The 24,383-nt window shown below is 40.0% G+C and overlaps 1 protein-coding gene across 2 annotated transcripts in view; it reads left to right on the top strand.

Moving 5' to 3' along the window:
• Positions 1–340: 340 nt before the first annotated feature.
• The window catches only part of LOC126100985 (ubiquitin fusion degradation protein 1 homolog), a 63,112-nt gene continuing 39,069 nt past the window's right edge, over positions 341–24,383 (top strand). Inside the window, exons 1-3 of one of the 2 annotated variants that reach the window (XM_049911650.1) lie at positions 341–478; positions 10,658–10,772; positions 16,341–16,495. In XM_049911650.1, coding sequence (XP_049767607.1) covers positions 476–478; positions 10,658–10,772; positions 16,341–16,495 — 273 coding nt within the window. In that variant the 5' untranslated portion in view covers positions 341–475. Of the gene's footprint in view, positions 479–10,648; positions 10,773–16,340; positions 16,496–24,383 lie in introns of those variants that run through there. The other variant, XM_049911649.1, reaches the window with a different exon arrangement.

Below are 24,383 nucleotides of genomic sequence, written 5' to 3'. Positions count from 1 at the left end.
TTTTTGTGGCATGACAAAAGTTGCCTCTCTGAAGTTGTGCCACTTGAAAATAAGAGTTTACACAAGCACCTGCTTTGCAACTTCAGTATGATACTAACTTTGGCCACACTTTTCTTGCGTGTGTGCACTCGGTTTAGTCGATGCATGTTACTGCAAACTGAGATTGTTCGCAATGTGAAGAGTTTTTGTAATCCTTCCGTAACGTGTCAATGACTTGGTGCGTATTGATTATTTCCGATGAAAAATGAACTGGCACAGCTGAAATTCGGCTTTGGCATGGATTTGAAGTACCTATCGCGGGTACAGTAATGTCTTTGGTGTATGGTTTGGCGTCTGTATCGTTTAACATCTTTGAGTGATGCATGAGTTGCAGACAGCTCTTTGTTATTAGTGTGGTGTGGACGATTTGTTTACAGTTGAGATAGTGCGGATACAATAAAATTTTGTGAAGTTCCTGGATTAATAACTCACCAGAATGGTTAGTACGTTGTCCTTCCACCTGCAGTTGGAACATATTGCCAGAGATATTTTGTACAAAATTGAACCTTTTTGAGTTAACGAGGTAGAAGAATCATTGTGATGATCTCCTTTCGTAGATATCATTTTCTGTATTGCTATTTAATTATCAGTGAGTATTTGCAGATTACTAATTGCAGTTTAGCTCGTGCAGCTGTTTAATACCTGCATGTCTGATAACTCATTTATTGTATAGTGCTAGGAAATTTGTATGACAGTCTCCATGTTGTATTAAGTACCTAAGGCCTGTATATTTGTAAGTGATATGAAAGTGACACTCTATTCACACCTCCATTCTGGATTGTAACGAATTTCTTTTCCACGCCATATTGTATACTTTCTGACTTTCGTACAACGATCGTACCATTATCCAGAATTTTCATGTAAAGCTAATTACTACACATAACAGCACATTCTACACACTTGCATATTTTTAAATGAATTGTCTTTTTGTGGAAAGATTTTTACTGTTACGCTTGCAAACATTTGTTGTACAATTCTTCTTCTTAATTGTATGTTACATGACGATTCCTAAGCCATTGGCGTATTTTGTTACATGTTTATTTCTCACACATGATGAGTGTTATTTAGTTCAGAACTACTATGAAAATTATGTATTTTGTAATCTTTTCAAGATGTGCAAACTCAGACTGAAACAGTTTTTAAGTGACAGTGAAAATAGTCTGATTTGGAGTGTAACACACTGGCTTTTGTACAGGTGTTGTAAGTAGATGGTCTGCCAGAAGTTTTTGTGGTCATCTTACTGATTTATGTTAATTTCTTGTCTTCAAAACAGCTCATGAAGTAACTGCATCGCTATATCTTGAGGCAAGAGGCTACTACTTCGAAGATAAAATATTCGTACCAGTTGGGAATGATATCAATACTATTTTTTTATCATTTGTATATCATGCCTCCCTTACCATCCATACATTATATGTTATAATTGACTACAGCTCACACTTCATGTTCGTCTTTGTCATTTGTGCTCTTCTTGTCAATACCAGCTTTGTTTTTACAAGTGATATCATGGCAATTGCCATGCCTGGCGAAGTTCCTTGGTCCGCAGTAAATCACTTAAGAGTGGGACAGCGTTATCATGGAATATCTGCCCCAACCCACAGATGTCTCCAAGCACAGGAATACAGATGCCGATACGCTGTGTCCACTCTTGCTCTCACAACATCTGCAAAAGAACACAAAGTAGTTCCCAGCACAGTATGCATCCCAAAACCTAACACTTCATACTAAGAGAGCAAGATGCTTGCCTAAGGTCACGACTATTCTTTGTTGGTTAGAAAGGTATTGGGATTAACATATCACTTTCTCCACTGTGTTAGGTTATACATCTCAGAATTTGTTAATTTCATCACATGTACATTCATCATTATCATTACTTAAGTACTGTCATTAAATATATTGGTAAAAGGTCAGGGCTTAGTGACAGTGGTGATGGAATGGGAGGGACAAGAGTGCTGTGTAATCACACTTCTAAATGTTTTCTGCAAATAATAACTGAAGTCACTTCCAAAAGAAATATCAGGGGCCAGGGCATTACAGAAGCATCCGATTCCACCCGTCTGCTTTGACCCATGATGTCACTAATACAGCCGAAACGACCATTGTTAACGTCTCCAATATGGCGCCTATAACGCTATTACATAAACATGACAACAAACATGAAAATGCATATAAAACCAACAGACACATCTATCTCCAAAAATATAATCAAAGTAATGGGACCAGCGCGGAAAATTGGGGTTTTTTGGGTGGGGACAAACTAAACACACACACACACACACACACACACACACACACACACACACACACAATGTTCCCAAATCACACAAAATGAGGACATAAGAACACCACAAAATTCCCAAATTCCGTTAAACTTACAGTATCGACAGGAATCGGTCACTTCCCTTTACCTACATAGCTCAACCACAAATTTCGATACCACAAAATAAAAACCAACTACTACAAAAATTATAATCACACCGCAACTATCAATACCACAAAAGCAACACCTAAAACAACTTAAAATTGGAATCTGATGCTTTCCTTGACCTATATAGGTCAACAGCAGCTCACGATACCAAAACACACATAGCTACAACAACAAATTTGAATCGGTCGCTTCCCATAACATATACAGATCAAATACAGCTGAATATGCCAAAAACATTGAAATCAAGTACTTCCCTTAAGATACATAAATCAACCACAAGTGCCAATACCAAAACATCAACCACCAACACATGTAGTAAATAACACTGACCCAACAACACATAAAAACACCATCGAACAATAGACGCAAGAAAAGGACTACTTACCACTGAAAAGTTCCAGCACTACACACTAATGCCCAACTCGTATATTCTGCTTGCATACGCCGCATTTCACTATCTCCGTCACAAGCCCAAAAAGTTGCAGAACCTTAATGACGGATATGTCATCCCCCATTTCAGCCTGCAGACTTGCATCATTAAACTTAGAAGTCATATCCATATATAACAAACGAAGCCACAAATAGAATTAAATGACTTACCATGCTACAAACAGCAAACCGATAACATCAAACGACACACAAGAAACTTAATTCGTAACTCACTGAAACTAATTTTTGTTCTATAACAGTCACGACCAATAAATGCACACTTCAAGCACCGACACCCAAATTAATCCAGTACACCACATAACACGCAGACCATGCACACACCACCAACCGCAACAAGATGACATCTGCAAACACAACACACTCAAACTAAACTCCGTGTCATCATGACATCACACAACACAACACCTTTACGTCATGGCACAAAACCAACGAGTGGGATCAGACACCTCCATTGACATACAGAAGTGACCGATTCCACCCGTCTGCTTTGACCCATGACGTCACAAATATGGCGGAAATGACCATACCCTATGACTCCAATATGGTACCTATGACGTCATTACATAAACAAGACCACAAACATAAAAACACATTGGAAAACCCCCCCCACACACACACATTGCACAAAAAACCTAATGAAACTAACGGGACAAGTGTGAGAAACTGGGGGTTTTTGGGTGGAGACAAAGTAAATATAAACAAATTTGGGCACACCCCACCATACGAAACCACACAAAATGACGAAAAAAACCGACAACACTAAACTCTCCAAATTCCACTAAACACAATATGCTCTGGAATCGGACACTTCCCTTGACCTGTATAGCTCAACAGCAACTCCCCAATACTGGAACACCCACAGCCACAACCACACATTTGAATCGAACACTTCTCTTGACCTATATATGGCAACAGAAACTACTGATACTAAATCATAAAACCCAAAACTACAACCATGTCCACAATCATCACTGCCTGGGAAAAACACAACAAACCAACAAAATTGGAATCGAACACTTCCCTTGACCTGTTATCCTTATGACATCTCCACATATAGCCATCCCTGGTCCGAGACGCCGGAACTTTAGTAAGCTTCATTTCTTCACGACACACTGGAAACTTCACGACTTCATCCAAATATCTAAATAGTTGAAATTTTATTAGAGACAACACACTGTCCCCCATCACCGCCGACAACCAAAAACTGTTGACCTTGCCAGTCATATCCATACCTACCAAACACATAAACAAAGCAATTTACCAAAATTCACACAGAACGAACAGAAAAAAACTACAATAACGTCGATATAACAATACCAAAATCGTTAACTCACTGAAAAATATTCCGCTGAAAGCACAGTCACTACTGATACCACACACGTGCAATGCTACCATGCAAACAAACTCCATATGCCACGTAACACACTAACCATAAACACACCACCGGAGAGAACCACCGACCGCAACAGTACGCCACCTATAAATACGCCACACATGCAAACTAAACCATAAACATCACCTAACACACAACACATAAACACACCACCAGAGAGCCCCACCGATCACATGAAAACGACACCTACAAACATGCCACTCTCACAAACTAAATTTTGCGTCATCGTGACGTCACACACCACAACAGCCTTATGTCACAGGTCAAAGCCAACGGGTGTGATCGGATACTTTGGTCGACCCAATATCTGGACTGTGGAGGCTATACCTACACCTCTAATGAAATGTAGATGGGGCATTGACGTCTAACATTCCTTCTTTTACATTTTTCACCCAGATGCAGCAAGACTTACAAGATGTTATGCTCAGTATTGACAGTGTTAGTGAGGTCACATTATATGTAGATGTCATGCTTTCTTTCGGATTTTAGGTTTAAGAGGATGTGGGTTATGGAACTCTAAAATTTTTATGGTTTTCCATTATTTTCTATCATGGGTAAGCTACTTACTGTTGTCATATCCCACTAAGATTTCGTGAAGCTGTTAATTTGTGCAAGTAACAATTTGTTCTGTGTCTTGGCCGTGTGCAGTTTCCATTTCAGTTCTGGCAAATTTCAACAGCATCACAGCTCTGACTTTTTACTTTAATGTCAGGAAACTCATAATGACTAAAATGTTCACATCAGCTGCTGGTCAGATAATGGGCATTGTGTCCATCTTTACTGGTGCAATACTTTAAAATTATATTTAAATATGTACAGTGCCTAATGAAACATTTTTTAGCATTATACTTAGCACGTTTAAAGTCTCATGTCTGTAAGTACCGTTTTGACACACAAGCAGTGTCCTTACAGGTCAGCTACTCTTTCGATGTGAAACTCTAACATCTGTTTGACCACAGTTGTTCTGTTAACTTGTTTATGTGATTAGTCGATGTTTTCTGATATGAGATACATACTACCATAATGTGCCTGCAATAGAATGTTCTAAATGTACTCAATACTGTTTAGGCATGGAAATGACATTTGCAAACAAGAGACTTAAAACATGCTGACTATGGTGCCAAAAATGCAACATTTATGGCTTTATAATGTCATATATAAATGAGTAATTAAGAAAACTGTGGTTGCATGATTGACAAATATATTAGACTTGCGGTTGTTTTGCAGCAAGTATGCAGAGCTTCATAAGTTGATCAATTACATTAAATCCCATTGCAAGATGATTGAAGCAGATTTTAACACAAAAGGAAAATGAAGACTCGAGACAATATTATGAAAAGGAGCAGTCAGAAACTAATGTTGTTTGTGTGTGTGGGTGTGGGTGGGGGTGTGTGTTGTGCGCACGTGTGTGCGTGCATGTTGTCTGTTTCTGATTAAGACCTTGTTGGCCAAAAGCTTGCTTTCTCACAGTCTTCTTGTTGTCCCTATCTGCGACTCACCATCTCCGCTGAATTATGAGTAGCAACTATCCTTTTCATAATATTGTTATTTTTAAAAAACTTTTACTGACCCAAATATTTTAGTTGTGCCGCTCAATAGAGCACAATTGAAACCACTTTTCTCTTTGGCTCACCACAGTAAGAAGCAAGAGTACTCTGATGACACTGCTATTAGGATGTTGCAAACAATTTCTAAGCTATTATACAGGGTGTATCAAAATAATCAAGCGATTTAAAAAAATCATTTTACAAAGACTTTTTAGGATTGATATCAGAAATGACAGAGGTCATATGAAGAGTTTTGAAGTGAAAAGCCATATTTTTCAATGTCCACTGTATGATACTGTATTCCTCGAGCATGGGAAAACCATTAATAGTGATGTGTACTGTGAGACACTCTGTAGCCTACACAAATCCATCAAGAACAAATGACCTGAGCTGCTCACGGAGGTGGTGATTCTACATCTACACCTACGTGATTACTCTGATGTTCACAATAAAGTGCCTGGCAGAGGGCTCAAAGAACCACCTTCAAGCTGTCTCTCTACCATTCCGCTCTTGAACAGCATGCGGGAAAAACGAGCACTTAAATTTTCCTGTGCGAGCCCTGATTTCTCTTATTTTATCGTGATGATCATTTCTCCCTATCTAGGTGGGTGCCAACAGAATGTTTTCACAATTGGAGGAGAAAACTGGTGATTGAAATTTCCTGAGTAGATCCCGTCGCAACGAAAAGCGCCTCTGTTTTAATGTTTGCCACTCCAATTCACGTATCACGTCTGTGACGCTATCTCCCCTACTTCGCGATAATAAAAAACGAGCTGCCCTTCTTTTTACTTTTTCGACCTCATCCGTCAGTCCCACTTGATGCGGATTCCACACCACACAGCAATACTCCAGAATAGGGCGGACAAGTGTGGTGTAAGCAGTCTCTTTAGTAGACCTGTTCCACCTTCTAAGTGGCCTGTCAATGAATCGTAGTCTTTGGTTTGCTCTACCCACAATATTATCTATGTGATCGTTTCAATTTAGGTTATTTGTGATTGTAATCCCTGAGTATTTAGTTGAATTAACAGCCTTCAGATTTGTGTGACTTATCGCGTAATCGAAATTTAGCTGATTTCTTTTAGTACCGTGGTGACAAGCACCCAAACGTTTCCAAGCACACAACATGTAATGGCGAAGTTCAAGTGGGAGCAGCTTGAGCATCTGCCATACATGGGATTCGCTGTATGACTTCCATGTATTGGTCTGCTAAAAAAATCATCTCAAAGGGAGGTGCTTCAACTCAGACAATGAATTGAAGGACACAGTGGAGGACTGGCTTCTGTCACAACTGCAGGAATTCTGGAAACTGGGAATCTGTCATCTCCTGAAACAGTGGTATACTGATGATTACTTTTGAATAAAGATTTCAGTTGTACTCACATTTTTGTTTCATACATTTTCTTTTGAATACTCCTGTATAATAGTAGATCTTGCAGAGAAGACTACATGTTGATGTTCAACATATTTTTCCAAAAGAAAATAAATGTGCCAAAACAGATGAAAAGAAAATTATGACATTTCATCAAATCATAAATAAATTTTTGAAAAGCTCTTGGGTTTCCAGTAGGGTCGTAGTGTTGAATAAGTGCAACACTTAAATGAGTCATGCTCTTCATAGTCTAGTCATGTCTCTTGTTTGAAACGTTACAGTTTTCCAACTCTGCAACCCTGCTGGAAACATAAGAGCTTTTCATCAGCATCTACGTATTTGGTGGGAAAGTCTACATTCATACAATACATGCATTTTAAATAACTTGATTCTTTTTTTTAATTTGCAAGCCATAATAGAACTGTAAGTTGTAAATAAGCTGGAAAGAAAGAGACAGGCAGGAAGTCAGACATATGCCTTATAAGAATTTGTCAGTATGTAAGGATAGGGAAATGTACCAAATTAAACTAAACAACAAGCTCAGCATCTTAGAATATTATACAAATATAGACAACATGGTCAGTTATTGGAGATGGGTACTTCTACAAAAAGTAACAGTTGTTGTGGTTGTAAGCAATTAAAAGAAAAGAAAACAATAAATGTAACAAGACAACAGTTACAGAGGGGTGTCTGAAGGTGATAGAATATACTGAACTAAATGAAGCAGTCTGTATATATCTTCTTGAGGATGAGTGTTCTTCATCCTTCTACAACCTGTGCAAATATTCCTATATTATGTATATATGGTTCTCGGGCGAGACGTTGGATGTCATAGTGAAAACTCCACAATATTTCATCAGCGCAACTGGAAGACATCTTCAGGTGTGATGAACACACTGCTAAGGCATGACTAGGGCCCGCTATTTATGCCACTCTTAGGCAGGAAGTGCACATGCGTGGAGGCGCCAAATTCGATGGCCAATAGAGACGATGTCAACCGATAGCTGGAAGGACAGCAACGCCACCTGCAAGATGAAGAACCAAAGACTTCGGTGCACACGTGGAGGTTGCTGCTCTGCACTGCCATCGGCCGCCCCAGTGACCTCTGTCGGAAGCCGCAAGCAAGCGTTGGCGCGTGACTATCCTTCCGTTGTCAACAGAATATTTATGTTGCTGGCGAATCGTCATCCATTGTATGACCAATAGTACTCCTCTCTGCTCGATGCGACTTCAATATGGCCACTGCTGGATCCCAAGCTGTACTGAGCTGAAAGCCCGTGTCTCTGTTTACGAGATTCGTCGAGCTACGTATTTCCACTGCTTCCTTAATAACACTGTCCCAGTACGAACTGGTCGACTCGAGAATTTTGGTGTGTCGATAATGCATAGAATGGCCTGTACTGAGACAATGCTCGGCCACTGCAGACTTCTCTGGTTGCTCCAGATGAGTGTAGTGTCGGTGTTCAGTGCATCTTTCTTCTACAGTGTGACAAGTTTGTCCGATGTACAACATGCCGCAGCTAGAAGGAATCTCATAAACACCGGGTCTTCTTAGGCCAAGGCTGTCCTTAGATGAGCCCGAGAGAGCTCTGAGTTTTGCCGGCGGACGAAAGACACATTTAACTTTATGCCTCTTCAATAATCTTCCTATTTTCGAAGTGACACCACCGATGTATGGCAAGATGACCATTCCCCTTTGTTCTTCGCCTTCTTCCAGTTCCTACGTTGGGTAACCCACTTCGGTCATAAGGCACGGCAAATCTCCCGTTCGGAGTATCCATTTTGTTGGAAAGAGTTACGCAGATGGAGTAGCTCATTGGATAAGCTGTCTGAGTCTGATGTAGCTCGTGCTCTGTGAACCAACGTCCTAAGTATGCCACTTCGTTGAGAAGGATGGTGACAGCTGGTGGCCTGTAACTATAAGTCCGTGTGTGTTGGTTTACGATACACTGCATGACCTAATGTGCCATCTTCTTTTCTCCGTACCAACACATCCAGGAATGAAAGTTCGCCGTTTTTCTCCATCTCCATAGTGAACTTGATATTGGGATGAAACGAGTTAAGATGCTCAAGAAATACATTCAGCGATGCAGTGCCATGAGGCCAGATAACAAAGGTGTCGTCCACATATTGCCAAAAACACGTAGGTTTCAAATCCGACGACTGGAGTGCTCTCTCCTCGAAGTCTTCCATAAAAAGATTAGCCACAATGGGTGACAAGGGACTACCATTGTGACGCCGTCAGTCTGTTCAAAATATTGTCCATTGAATAAAAAATACGTTAAGGTGAGCACATGTTGGAATAAGTCTAAAAGTTCCCCATCCAGCTTCTTGCTAATGAGCAACAATGATTCCTGCAATGGTACTTGAGTAAAAAGTGAGACTACGTCAAAACTTATGAGTATATCTGATGGTGCGAGTCGTAAGTTCTTGAGCCGACGAATAAAGTCTTGTGAGTTACGGATATGATGCTGACACTTTCCTACTAAAGGGCTCAATTGCGCTGCCAGATGTTTCGCAAGATTATACGTTGGTGCCCCAATATTACTCACAATAGGCTGCAGTGGCACATTATCCTTGTGAATTTTGGGCAATCCATATAGTCTGGGAGGTATGGGCGCTTGTGTACGTAGTCTCTTAGCAACCACATCGGAGATCATGCTGTTCTTGAGGAGCTCCAAAGTTTTTCGCTGAATTTTGGCTGTGGGGTCCTTATTTAGTATGCGATATGCAGAGTCATCCAAAAGCTGGTGTATCTTCCTCAGATACATTCTGTTGACAATGGGAGGATAGTCACGCGCCTACACAGACGCGCATCTTTGCTTGCGGCTTCCGACAGGTTGCTGGGGCAGCCGATGGCAGTGCAGAGCAGCAGCGGCAGCCTCCATGTGTGCGCCGAAGTCTTTGGTTCTTCATCTTGCAGGTGGCGTTGCTGTCCTTCCAGCTATCGGTTGATATCATCTCTATTGGCCATCGAATTTGGCGCCTCCACGCATGCGCACTTCCTGCCTAAGACTGGCATAAATAGGGGGCTCTAGTCATGCCTTGGCATTGTGTTCGTCACACCTGAAGATGTTGGCCAGTTGCGCTGATGAAATATTGTGGAGTTTTCACTATTACATCCGACGTCTTGCCCGAGAACCATACATACAACATGTCCGTTGGGAAAGCCTCAAGCAACACATTCCTATATTATGCTCTACCTGTTCATAGGACATTAAATGTCACCCATGAAAAGGTTAGTCTTCTACATGAAGCTTGAACTGTAACTTTTATTTCCAAAGTGAAGAATATGATGTGGTTCAAGTCGGCATCTATATTATTGGTTGTTGTGGACTACAGTCTTTTGCAGGAAATAATCTTTGTGGCTTATCTGAACCATGTCTGCTTTCCTCCCTGTAAAAGCTACAGTCTATTATTGTATGTTTCAGTTTGGATTTAATATGTTCCCGGACATTCCTCGCCCCTTCAACACACAGTTCAGATGTTTCTCTGTGTCCATGTTGCCTGGAAATGAGAGGCATGATGTCGAAAGAGGTGGTAAAAGTAAGTATGCTTCATAAAAAATGTCATAGTATGGGTTCACCCTAGATTAAATATTTGGAAAATGAAACCTGAATAAATGCTTTTTGGACATGAAATTATAACTAGTTACGTAGATTCACATGTTGTAACATTTTTTTCCTAGAGGTCACAATTTGGTACAATCATTAAATATATAACAGCTAGCTGAGCACCTGGCATTGCCTGGGTATGTTTTGATTCCAATTCTATCAGCCCATCTCCTCTTCCCCCTCTCTATGTCTATCTCCTCCTGTCCCGCTTTCTGTCCACCTGCGCCTCCCGCCCACCCTTTCCCCCCTGCCCATCTTCACCTCCACCTGCGCCTCCCGCGCACCCTTTCCCCCCTGCCCATCTTCACCTCTTCCCTTTCTATGTCCATTTCCTCCTCCTCCTCCTCCTCCTCCTCCTCCTTCCCCATATCTGCGTCCATCTCCTTCCCCCTCTCTGTATGTCCACCATGTTATCACCTCCATCCTAATAAGAGGTTGCTAATTCTTAGGTCCACAGTATTTCTTCCAACATAGGGAGTAATATATATACCATGTTTGATTGGGTACATATATAGGACACATTTTGCACGTATTTGTACACGTTTCACCTGTATCTGTATCGATTTTCGTTTTCTAGTTTTGTTTTTACGCTGCTCAATGTTTATGGGCTTTAGGAAAAGTAAAGGGACGAGAGGCAATTCTGACGTTACGGCTAATAATGGAAGCAAGGCTAAAGAAAAATCAAGACACTTTCATAGGATTTGTCGACCTGGAAAAAGCGTTCGACAATATAAAATGGTGCAAGCTGTTCGAGATTCTGAAAAAAGTAGGTGTAAGCTATAGGGAGAGACGGGTCATATACAATATGTACAACAACCAAGAGGGAATAATAAAGAGTGGACGATCAAGAGCGAAGTGCTCGTATTAAGAAGGGTGTAAGACAAGGCTGTAGCGTTTCGCCCCTACTCTTCAACCTGTACATCGAGGAAGCAATGATGGAAATAAAAGAAAGGTTCAGGAGTGGAATTAAAATACAAGGTGAAAGGATATCAATGATAAGATTCGCGGATGACATTGCTATCCTGAGTGAAAGTGAAGAAGAATTAAATGATCTGCTGAACGGAATGAACAGTCTAATGAGTACACAGTATGGTTTGAGAATAAATCGGAGAAAGACGAAGGTAATGAGAAGTAGTAGAAATGAGAACAGCGAGAAACTTAACATCAGGATTGATGGTCACGAAGTCAGTGAAGTTAAGAAATTAAGCTACCTAGGCAGTAAAATAACCAATGACGGATGGAGCAAGGAGGACATCAAAAGCAGACTCGCTATGGCAAAAAAGGCATTTCTGGCCAAGAGAAGTCTACTAATATCAAATAGCGGCCTTAATTTGAGGAAGAAATTTCTGAGGATGTACGTCTGGAGTACAGGATTGTATGGTAGTGAAACATGGACTGTGGGAAAACCGGAACAGAAGAGAATCGAAGCATTTGAGATGTGGTGCTATAGACGAATGTTGGAAATTAGGTGGACTGATAAGGTAAGGAATGAGGAGGTTCTACACAGAATTGGAGAGGAAAGGAATATGTGGAAAACACTGATAAGGAGAAGGGACAGAATGATAGGACATCTGCTAAGACATGAGGGAATGACTTCCATGGTACCAGAGGGAGCTCTAGAGGGCAAAAACTGTAGAGGAAGACAGAGATTGGAATACGTCAAGCAAATAATTGAGGACGTAGGTTGCAAGTGCTACTCTGAGATGAAGAGGTTAGCACAGGAAAGGAATTCGTGGCGGGCCGCAACAAACCAGTCGAGAGAGAGAGAGAGAGAGAGAGAGAGAGAGAGAGAGAGAGAGAGAGTTTATGATGTCTTATTTCATAAACTATATGTCATACAGTGATATAATTTTGCAGGTACGTTCAGTGGTATATGCACATACTGCCTGCAAAGAATGTCACAAATCTAGTTAGCAGTATAGAAATAATAAATTGTCATGTGTTATGCAGCAGTTTTACTGCATGAATAGCAAAAATGTAGTAGGCGATAACTTTTTTCCTTTTATCATTTTGTGTCAGTGAGAAAAAAGTTTCATAATGGTGTGTTGCAAGTAACTGAGTGCTCTCACTTTCAAATCCTGGATGCGTAAAATCAGGAAACTTACGCGTTGTATGGTACACTTCTTTTTCAGCCCTACCCCTTTGATAGATATGTGCTTCTTATCCCTTCTGCCACCCAGCGATTCTATCTAGACCATAGGTGGTATGTGTACCGAGTGTGGTTGAAATTGATCTAGTGGTTTAGGAGAGTTGGAACATCCATACATATATATGTACATCCATTTTTATAATATGTACGGATAAAATGTCAGAGTAATTGCCTGAAATTGACGATGAAATAGTGCATGGGGTGGGGATCCTTCTGTGACAACTCATGATTTTCTCAGTGTAATGATTTACATTAGCTGTTTTGAAATGTGTTCATCTTCAGGTGTTATTACAGTATATACTTCTAGTGCTGATTGTATGATATATTTTATACTTCAAGTGTATATAACTGTGTGAAAATACCTTTAGTCCCAAAACAGTGAAGAGAAAAGGAAATTGTTCCAAGTAATTGTTTTTCCTTTATGTTATGAGGTCACCACAGGGGCAGAGTAATGTTTTGGGCTTGCCTTACAAAAGCTAAGACCTAAAAATATTGTGTTATCAGTGTTCAAAAATTTTTCTTTAATCTTTCATTGAACCTAAGTATTACGTCTGTGTTCTAGAGCATAGCTTCGCTCTCTGCTGACGCAGGGGTACAATTCCTAGCACAACCAAAGATTGTTGTTCTACCCATTAGCTTTGAAATGTGATGTGTTCGAGATGGTGGACACCCCTATTTCATCTGTGTAAGATAGGGTGAACGTGACATCACTCATTACACACACAAATGGGCACAGATAATATGAATAATATAAAATAGCAGAAATAACATGAAACTAATGGGACACGAAAATTAGGGAATCTTAAGTAACGACAAAGTAAATATACACTTATCCTAATAATGCAAAATGCAGAAATCAAGCAAACAGAATTGTCAGCAATCAACAAAACCACAATTAGAAAATATGAAAAAATGTATCAGCAATTTCCCTTGCGGGAAAGTGCTGGTAGATAGGCACATGTTTGTGTGTTTTTTTATAAGGAAATTGTGTTTGTGTGTTTTTTTATTGTGCCTATCTACCAGCGCTTTCCCGTTTGGTAAAATTTCACTTGACCTGTAGGGCTGAAACCAAGTGCACAGAAACACAAAATAAAAATTTGCTTGTATAACCGATATCAGAAAGCTTACCTTACCAATGTACATAAAACAGATGCCACATCACCTACCCACCACAATCCAAAATAATAAACATTAACTAGCAACACTACCCAAAAATTCATAAACAATTGTGTTAACCATAATTTTGATGTACAAGAAAACAGCTAAGCACATAAGACACAATCAATACAATACTACAATAAGAGAATAAAACCATAACAAATGTACCCAATCTAGCAACAGCAATAATACTATGTTATCAGTACAACCTCTTGAATGGCCACCTTAGACCTCTCAAACTAGGAATCCATCCGGATAGAACAATAAGTGTTCTCTCGCCAACAGTGCCACATACAGTGGTTCCTGGTCCAAGATGCTGAAACTTTCGTCAGTGTCATACCTTGTCCACAAATGTAATGCTTTACATACTCAGTAATTAAACCAATAACTGTAGAAATTTCTCAGTGTATCATATCCCAGTGTAGGATGCAGGGACCTGCTGATGAACTTCGTTGTCATATCCATAAGTAACACAAAACAGAACATAAATTTAAATATCTAGCAATAAATAACACACCACACCAACTCCAAATGCAAAAATGAATTTATTGTCAATTATTGCCTACATCCTATAGTTGATAATTGCCTACATCAAAATAACTCACTCACAAACTGCCACAAACTCTTCCGACATTCTTCTCACAAACAACACTCAAGGCTTCTAATGAATTGCTACAGCACTTGCAAACAATTTAGAAACATAAATGTCCAATACCAGTGGTTTGAAAAGTTCTCGGAACAGAATAGAAAAAAAGTACTTACACCAATGAAACTGTTTTTATTTTTCAATGTAGTCTCCTTGTAGACTAATGCACTTGGTCCAACGATGTTCCATTGCCTTGATCCCATCTCGAAAATAAGTTTCCTCCAGGCCTGCAAAATAGTTTGTCAACTCCGGCTATCAATTCTTCGTTTGAAGTGAAACTTCATCCACCAGGAAAAATTTTCAGTTTTGGGAAGAGATGGAAGTATGACGGAGCTGTATCAGGTGAATAATGTGGGTGTGGCAACAATTCATACCTTACTTCGTGTAATTTTGCCATGGCAACGGCACAAGCATGTGGGCGCCCATTGTCTTGACGGAAGATGACTTTCTTCCTTGCTGAACCTGGCCATTTTTCATGTATCTTTTGTTGTAATTTGTCCAGGAGGTTAATATAGTATTCTCCAGTGATTGTTTGCCCAGTGGGGAGATAATCTACTGACAGAATCTCCTTCGTATCCGAGAACACTGATGCCATGACCTTTCCCACTGAAGGAATTGTCTTTACTTTCTTTGGTGATGGAGAATCAACATGTTTCCACTGCTTTGATTGTTGTTTTGTCTCTGGGGTATAGTAGTCCACCCAATAACAAATTCCTCTCCATGCTGCTATCACATTAACACCATTATGTATTAGTATGCTTTGCTGCTCATCACATAGAGGCGGCACCGAGCAATAGACAGGCACAGTTAACATTGGATACTTAACTTTTGAATTCAGTTACTAATTCTGACATTCACTGTATAATTAAAATTCCCTTTTCTCTAAGGTTCTCAATGAATTTTGTTCTGATTTTGAAAGCAGCTTATTCCTGCAAGGGCTGTCCCAAGTCGAATTTTGTTTATTGTAAAGGAGGGAGCTATTTTTTGTTTTATGATTTTAATAGTTTTGATTCATGATTAGTATCTTTTGGTTTCATTGTTACACTTTTTTACCATATAGCTTTTCCCATTCAGTTATGGTTGGTTATATATGTGTATCTCTGTAATTAATATAATAGCTGCTGAAGATGGCAGTCGTGTGCATGAGGTGAGCTTGCTGATGTGATTTGAATGTATGTGTGTTTCTTTGTCTGAGGAAGGCTGTGGCCGAAGCTAATGTGTAAGTGTCTTTTAGTTGTGCCTGCCTGCAACTTAATGATTCATCTTTACGGTAAGTAGAAATCTATGTTTTCCTTACATTGTTAATATCAGTTAGTTATTCATAGGCCCCTGTATCTGTATTGGAAATCTTTGTATTGACTCACATTGTTTGAATAGTTCATTTGGCATGGTGGATAGTTAACCTGGTCGCAGAAATACAAGTGCTAACAGTTGATGTTCAGGGTGTATGGGGAAGAAATTGCCTGTGACGATGAAGCTGACATATTTTATGGCTTCATAGCCAGAATATTATATTTGTAACATAATTTTCATTGTTTCTTCTTTAGTTATTATGCCGCCATCTGCTCTGGATACGCTCACTCGCCTCAACATAGTGTACCCAATGCTGTTTAAACTTACTAATAAGAAGACAAACAGAATAACTCATTCTGGAGTGCTAGAATTTGTGGCCGATGAAGGGAAAGTATATCTTCCATACTGGGTAAGTTTGTGTCTTGTATACTTATGAACAAAAAAAAAGGAAATGTAGCTATTAACTGTACAGTATCCAGCATAATGATATTGCTGTGTTTAATTTTTTTTTCACTGTGTGTGGAGGAAGGGGGAGGCACCATTCTAATGCTTTTAATTGCTTATATCGAGTTTGTCTTACTGGGCTTTCAGTGTGGTGCAGCACACCTGATGGCAAAATAGTAGAGCAATTCTTGTTTGAGAAACTATCACTGGTTAATAGTGCTGCACCAAGTGGCAGTAAACCACTGCATTGGTGGTTCATCTAAGTCCATTCAGAGGACTGGAGCTTATCCTACCAGGAGAATGTTGCATGTAAACACTGCTTTGTTGAGTTATGGATTACGTGATGATGAGGAAGTGTTGAGCACATCTCCAGATCTAACACATACATGGCTCTGGAGAATTCATCGACAGTATATTCCACTTTGCTGCAAGCTCTGAATGCCTTGATAGGTCTAGTTGATCATAGCGGCCTGTGAATCAGTCCCCTAGTAAATGGCAGCTACTGTTAGTCACTTTGTTTTACAACATTTTGTTTGCTGTACAAATGCTTATGGTGATTATTTTGAACTTGCAAATTTAATGGGTATAAGAAATATGATATTCTCGCATCTTTTTATTTGTGATCTGTGTACTATTCAAAAGACTCTGTGCATAATTTGGAATATGCATCATTATATTTATTACACAAACAATTTCTTGGCATTGTGGGATTACTTTTGTAACTATGACTTATTAATCATTATATTACTCTCATACTTCATAAATTTTATTTAAGTAGAAGAGTGAACAGAGTGACATCTACTCACTTGAGTAGATGTTACTCTTGAATGTAGTAGTTCAATTTATGAATTTGAATTCTTACTCAGTTGACTTATATACACTTGGCGACATTTTTGGAATTCTGCTTCCCTACCTGACTGCTTCTAGTGAAGTATTTTGTGTTGTACAATAGTAATAATCTTAGACAATATATAATAGCACACACTTTTGTTTGCATTATTTTATACAGAGTAATTCATTCAAAAATGAAAAATGTCTTGATCGCATATGGTGGATGTATAACTGTTCCTTTTTTTTTTTTTTGTGACTTTTTGAGTAGGGGACATAGCAGTTAATTTTAAGCGATCACTATGAGTAGTTGAGTATTTGACATGTTACTTTTGTATCCCAATTCTTATAAAATTTTTGATCCCAGTGATGCGTTGATTGTTAGTTATGTACTAGGCAATAAAGTCACATAGTTCAGTTGGACTTGTGGATAGCTTATACCAGGCTGCAGAAATATGAATATGAGCAGTTGATGGTCGGCATATAGGGGGAAGATGTGGTCTCTGACTATGAATCAGATAAACTTTATGGCTTCATAAGCAGCCAGAATATCTGTATGGAGTGGTGGTCAAGACCACTGCTTTTTCTCTCAGCTTTTTGAAGAAAAAACCTAAGGGTTCACAAGCTCTGATGACATGCTGCCTCAGAACTACATCTACAGAATGGACTGAAATATCTGAAAAGAGTGTCAAGGGGGCTGCAGTAACAGGATACGTGAGCAGTGCAGTACCTGCTAGTCATAAGAGAGACACTTTGAACACCTTCTGTTGGTCATCGTTCCACATAAGAGGTGTGGAAACGCACTGTGGGGTCAGCTAGGAGTGCACGGACTTCAGCAGCGTGAGGTATAATGTCGTGATAAAAGTGTATCGTATCTTGGTATCAATAATCAACATATTTTTTGCACTGTCATTGGGACTGAGTGCTCTATCAGTTCCAGAGGTGGGCACGTGCTGGGAGCCTGTATCTTGAATCTGCCAAATGTCACTTCAGTTCCAACCTTCTTCTTTTTGAGTTCAGTGCTACCAGTCACTTACATTTATTTTATGTTTCAGTTCTGCTGATAATGTGTTTGTTAAAATTCTGTAGAACTGAATAGTCAATGAAATTGTGGGGAAAATTCTTAAAGGTTACGTTCATGTTTCGATGAAAATGATGCCACCAATGAAGTTACTGTTGTGAAGATAATGCCACCAGTATACATGAAACAGAAGTCTTGGCCCCATTAGCACCTCATTAGTGAACCTTTGGAAAGTCTTGCATCTCATAGAACATGTGGGGATGTTCAAACATCCATATTGTTTTGCGATATCCATTTTATGTATGTCATCTGGGGCTACTGGCATGTGGTTGTCGGCCTGGAAGAGGCCCGGAGTGGAGAAAACCATGCAACCTGAAACAAGCATCCAAAATCTCTTGGTAATGTTCAGGCATCAAGTGAGACGGGGGACACATGCTCAAGGATACTTCAGCTCAATAAAGACAAGGCCAATCAAACATAAGCTCTGGCTTGTAATTTCCAACAGATTTTATTTAACAATTGCATGACAGTAGCAAACTGCTGTTACCCCAGAATAATATACATAATTACCCTAGAATTTGAAACATTACTAAATAGACAAAATGTCTATGGGTGTCAAAGCGCACCCCAAACAATAAATAATTTTAAAACCCTCTTTACATAAACCTTAAGAATCAAACAACAATAAATGGTTTACTGAGAATAACTCCCGCAGAAGCAAGGACACCTCTCAAGACAAAACAGCAGGAACAACTCACAACTTCTCATTTGAATAAGATGTTAAAAACCTACTACAATGAAAGGCATCTTTCAGGTATTACCAGATTTCAGTGACAAGTAATGGCACATCAAAGGTGCGCGGAATCTACAACTCAGATCTAGCCTGAGTGAAAGCTGGATGCCTCAGCATCAACAGGAACAAATAATAAAATACTCAACTTAAATTTGCTGAAGAACTGGAGTGTACTGATGAACACAGTGACTACGCTATCGGTTACAATTCACTGGCTGCCACCAAGGCATCGTCCCCCAGTTGAACCGACCAGCTATGATGACGACGCGCACTGCTGATTGTACCACTGACACACACATTAACTGGTCAGTATTAAGAACAACACAATCCTTAAAACATTAGAAAAATTTCAAACAGGAATACAATTACTCTTTGTAGCCAAACTCTGGCAGTCACTGTGTGCAACAACAGTTTACACTGCCTTTGCACAGAAACCATGATACATAAACATTCATATGAGAACACTGCAGAATGTGTAGAAACCAGAACTCATTCTCAGCCTTATAATCCTAAATAATAATTACATACAAGAAAAACAATGTCATAAATCTCTTAATTTTACAAACGATGCCACTATAGGTGGATTACTCTTAATAGCTAAAGGCAGAAAGAAGTGCCAGAAAATGAAACCTGTGGTTCTTTCAGAGTGCACAAGCTACCACTTAGACATACACGCCTTGCCAGTATATCAAGTGTGTTCAAAACAGGCAAATCCCTGTTCAATAAGTTGTGCATCAGTGGTCACGAAACAGATAACATGGGCGTCCAAACAGTGGGAGAGCCATTAACTGCAAACAGCATGAGATTTAACATACATGTACAGCAGGACTTCGTTGTTGTTGTGGTCTTCAGTCCTGAGACTGGTTTGATGCAGCTCTCCATGCTACTCTATCCTGTGCAAGCTTCTTCATCTCCCAGTACCTACTGCAACCTACATCCTTCTGAATCTGTTTAGTATATTCATCTCTTGGTCTCCCTCTACGATTTTTACCCTCCACTCTGCCCTCCAATACTAAATTGGTGATCCCTCGATGCCTCAGAACATGTCCTACCAACCGATCCCTTCTTCTAGTCAAGTTGTGCCACAAACTTCTCCCCAATCCTATTCAATACCTCCTCGTTAGTTATATGATCTACCCATCTAATCTTCAGCATTCTTCTGTAGCATCACATTTTGAAAGCTTCTATTCTCTTCTTGTCCAAACTAGCTACTGTCCATGTTTCACTTCCATACATGGCTACACTCCATACAAATACTTTCAGAAACGACTTCCTGACACTTAAATCTATACTCGATGTTAACAAATTTCTCTTCTTCAGAAACGCTTTCCTTGCCATTGCCAGTCTACATTTTATATCCTCTCTACTTCGACCATCATCAGTTATTTTGCTCCCCAAACAGCAAAACTCCTTTACTACTTTAAGTGTCTCATTTCCTAATCTAATTCCCTCAGCATCACCCGACTTAATTCGACTACATTCCATTATCCTCGTTTTGCTTTTGTTGATGTTCATCTTATACCTTCCTTTCATGACACTGTCCATTGCGTTCAACTGCTCTTCCCAGTCCTTTGCTGTCTCTGACAGAATTACAATGTCATTGGCAAACTTCAAAGCTTTTATTTCTTCTCCATGGATTTTAATACCTACTCTGAATTTTTCTTTTGTTTCCTTCACTGCTTGCTCAATATACAGATTAAATAACATCGGGGAGAGGCTACAACCCTATCTCACTCCCTTCCCAACCACTGCTTCCCTTTCATGCCCCTCAACTCTTATAACTGCCATCTGGCTTCTGTACAAATTGTAAATAGCATTTTGCTCCCTGTATTTTACCCCTGCCAACTCCAGAATTTGAAAGAAAGTATTCCAGTCAACATTGTCAAAAGCTTTCTCTAAGTCTACAAATGCAAGAAATGTAGGTTTGCCTTTCCTTAATCTAGCTTCTAAGACAATTCGTAGGGTCAGTATTGCCTCACATGTTCCAATATTTCTACGGAATCCAAACTGATCTTCCCTGAGGTCGGCTTCTACCAGTTTTTCCATTCGTCTGTAAAGAATTCACGTTAGTATTTTGCATCCGTGACGTATTAAACTGATAGTTCAGTAATTTTCACATCTGTCAGCACCTGCTTTCTTTGGGATTGGAATTATTATATTCTTCTTGAAGTCTGAGGGTATTTCGCCTGTCTCATACATCTTGCTCACCAGATGGTAGAGTTTTGTCAGGACTGGCTCTCCCAAGGCTGTCAGTAGTTCTAATGGAATGTTGTCTACTCCTGGGTCCTTGTTTCGGCTCAGGTCTTTCATTGCTCTGTCAAACTCTTCACACAGTATCGTATCTCCCATTTCATCTTCATCCTACATACAGGACTTCAAGAACCTGAATAATTCTCATGGACTCCAGACTGTACACTGGAGTGCCAACCAACTGACCAAAACCAGCCAACTCCGCAAGGTGACATGTGCTTAAATAGCCGAAAAGTGACCAAAGAGGAAAGCTGTGGCCATATGATGCAGAGACGATTGCAGAGATCTTACGTCATTACAGAGAAGTGGCTGGTGTCAGTGGCACCACATATGAGCAAGATTGACTTTCAGCTGGCTTCTTACTGACCAAGTGCAATGATGACACTCGTGTGCTTTCTGACAGTCATGCTGTGCTTATGTGAACCATTACGTTGACTTGAAATTTGTGCGAATCAAGATACTGTGGTTGACAGGAGAAAGGAGGAACACTGTTGATTGACCCATAAGGTCACAGACTGGCCTGATCGATGGAAATTCCATTAAGAAGTGCAAGTGTGGAGGCGGCCTTGTGATGAAATGCACAGTCGGATCGCTACACTGAGATAGCTGGCCAGTCACTTTTAATGTTCATTCCAGGTCCAGTATGCGACTATCATGCATGTCTGGTATGAGGTCATTGAAGCACAGAAAATCGTATGCTGTAATTGGGTGGGTGATGGTGGTGACAATAAAATGCCACTTGAAAGCTCTGTGCAGACCAAAGTTCAGAGTTAATGTCATCCAGTTGCAGGTTCATTGAGGAACCATTTGCTGCAACAAGAACAAAGTTGTTGCACGGTGTTTGCTGCCACAAGGGTGCATATGGTAATACTAAGCCTGTCTCAACTAAAGGCTGCAGCTGAGTCCTTTTTGTGAAGTTTCCATTCATATGTTGGAGGCACCAAATGCACTTGGACAATATATAGTTTTATTTGCATGATTGTGTACAGAGTAGTGTTTTCAACTGCCATCCTGGCAAATCATCAGCTTCATCTAAAAACTACCTTGAGCAGTTAAACAGAGAACCGACTCGTGGCGATAACATATTAGACCTTCTGGTGTCAAACAGATCCCAACTATTTGAAACAGTTAACACAGAACAGGGAATCAGCGATCATAAAGCGGTTACTGCATCGATGATTTCAGCCATAAATAGAAATATTAAAATAGGTAGGAAGATTTTTCTGTTTAGCAAAAGTGACAAAAAGCAGATTTCAGAGTACTTGATAGCTCAACACAAAAGTTTTGTCTCAAGTACAGATAGTGTTGAGGATCAGTGGACAAAGTTCAAAACCACCGTACAATATGTGTTAGATGAGTATGTGCCAAGCAAGATCGTAAGAGATGGAAAAGAGCCACCGTGGTACAACAACCGAGTTAGAAAACTGCTGTGGAAGCAAAGGGAACTTCACAGCAAACATAAACATAGCCAAAGCCTTGCAGACAAACAAAAATTATGCGAAGCAAAATGTAGTGTGAGGAGGGCTATGCGAGAGGCATTCAACGAATTCGAAAGTAAAGTTCTATGTACTGACTTGGCAGAAAATCCTAAGAAATTTTGGTCTTATGTCAAAGCGGTAGGTGGATCAAAACAAAATGTCCAGACACTCTGTGACCAAAATGGTACTGAAACAGAGGATGACAGACTAAAGGCCAAAATACTAAATGTCTTTTTCCAAAGCTGTTTCACAGAGGAAGACTGCACTGTAGTTCCTTCTCTAGATTGTCATACAGATGACAAAATGGTAGATATCGAAATAGATGACAGAGGGATAGAGAAACAATTAAAATCGCTCAAAAGAGGAAAGGCCGCTGGACCTGATGGGCTACCAGTTCGATTTTACACAGAGTATGTGAAGGAACTTGCCCCCCTTCTTGCAGCGGTGTATCGAGGGTCTCTAGAAGAGTGTAGCGTTCCAAAGGATTGGAAAAGGGCACAGGTCATCCTCGTTTTCAAGAAGGGACGTCGAACAGATGTGCAGAACTATAGACCTATATCTCTAACGTCGATCAGTTGTAGAATTTTGGAACACGTATGATGTTCGAGTATAATGACTTTTCTGGAGACTAGAAATCTACTCTGTAGGAATCAGTATGGATTTCGAAAAAGATGGCCGTGTGAAACCCAGCTCACGCTATTCATCCACAAGACTCAGAGGACCATAGACACGGGTTCACAGGTAGATGCCGTGTTTCTTGACTTCCGCAAGGTGTTCGATACAGTTCCCCACAGTCGTTTAATGAACAAAGTAAGAGCATATGGACTATCAGACCAATTGTGTGATTGGATTGAAGAGTTCCTAGATGACAGAATGCAGCATGTCATTCTCAATGGAGAGAAGTCTTCCGAAGTAAGAGTGATTTCAGGTGTGCCGCAGGGGAGTGTCGTAAGACCATTGCCATTCACAATATACATAAATGACCTTGTGGATGACATTGGAAATTCACTGAGGCTTTTTGCGGATGATGCTGTGGTATATCGAGAGGTTGTAACAATGGAAAATTGTACTGAAATGCAGGAGGATCTGCAGTGAATTGACACATGGTGCAGGGAATGGCAATTGAATCTCAATGTAGACAAGTGTAATGTGCTGCGAATACATAGAAAGAAAGACCCCTTATCATTTAGCTACAATATAGCAGGTCAGCAACTGGAAGCAGTTAATTCCATAAATTATCTGGGAGTACGCATTAGGAGTGATTTAAAATGGAATGATCATATAAAGTTGATCGTCGGTAAAGCAGATCCCAGACTGAGATTCATTGGAAGAATCCTAAGGAAATGCAATCCGAAAACAAAGGAAGTAGGTTACAGTACACTTGTTCGCCCAGTGCTTGAATACTGCTCAGCAGTGTGGGATCCGTACCAGATGGGGTTGATAGTAGAGATAGAGAAGATCCAACGGAGAGCAGCGCGCTTCG

The sequence above is a fragment of the Schistocerca cancellata genome, chromosome 9 (genome assembly GCF_023864275.1).
Source record: "Schistocerca cancellata isolate TAMUIC-IGC-003103 chromosome 9, iqSchCanc2.1, whole genome shotgun sequence".
Classification (NCBI taxonomy): Eukaryota; Metazoa; Arthropoda; class Insecta; order Orthoptera; family Acrididae; genus Schistocerca; species Schistocerca cancellata.
This window is presented reverse-complemented; position numbering and strand designations above follow the sequence as displayed.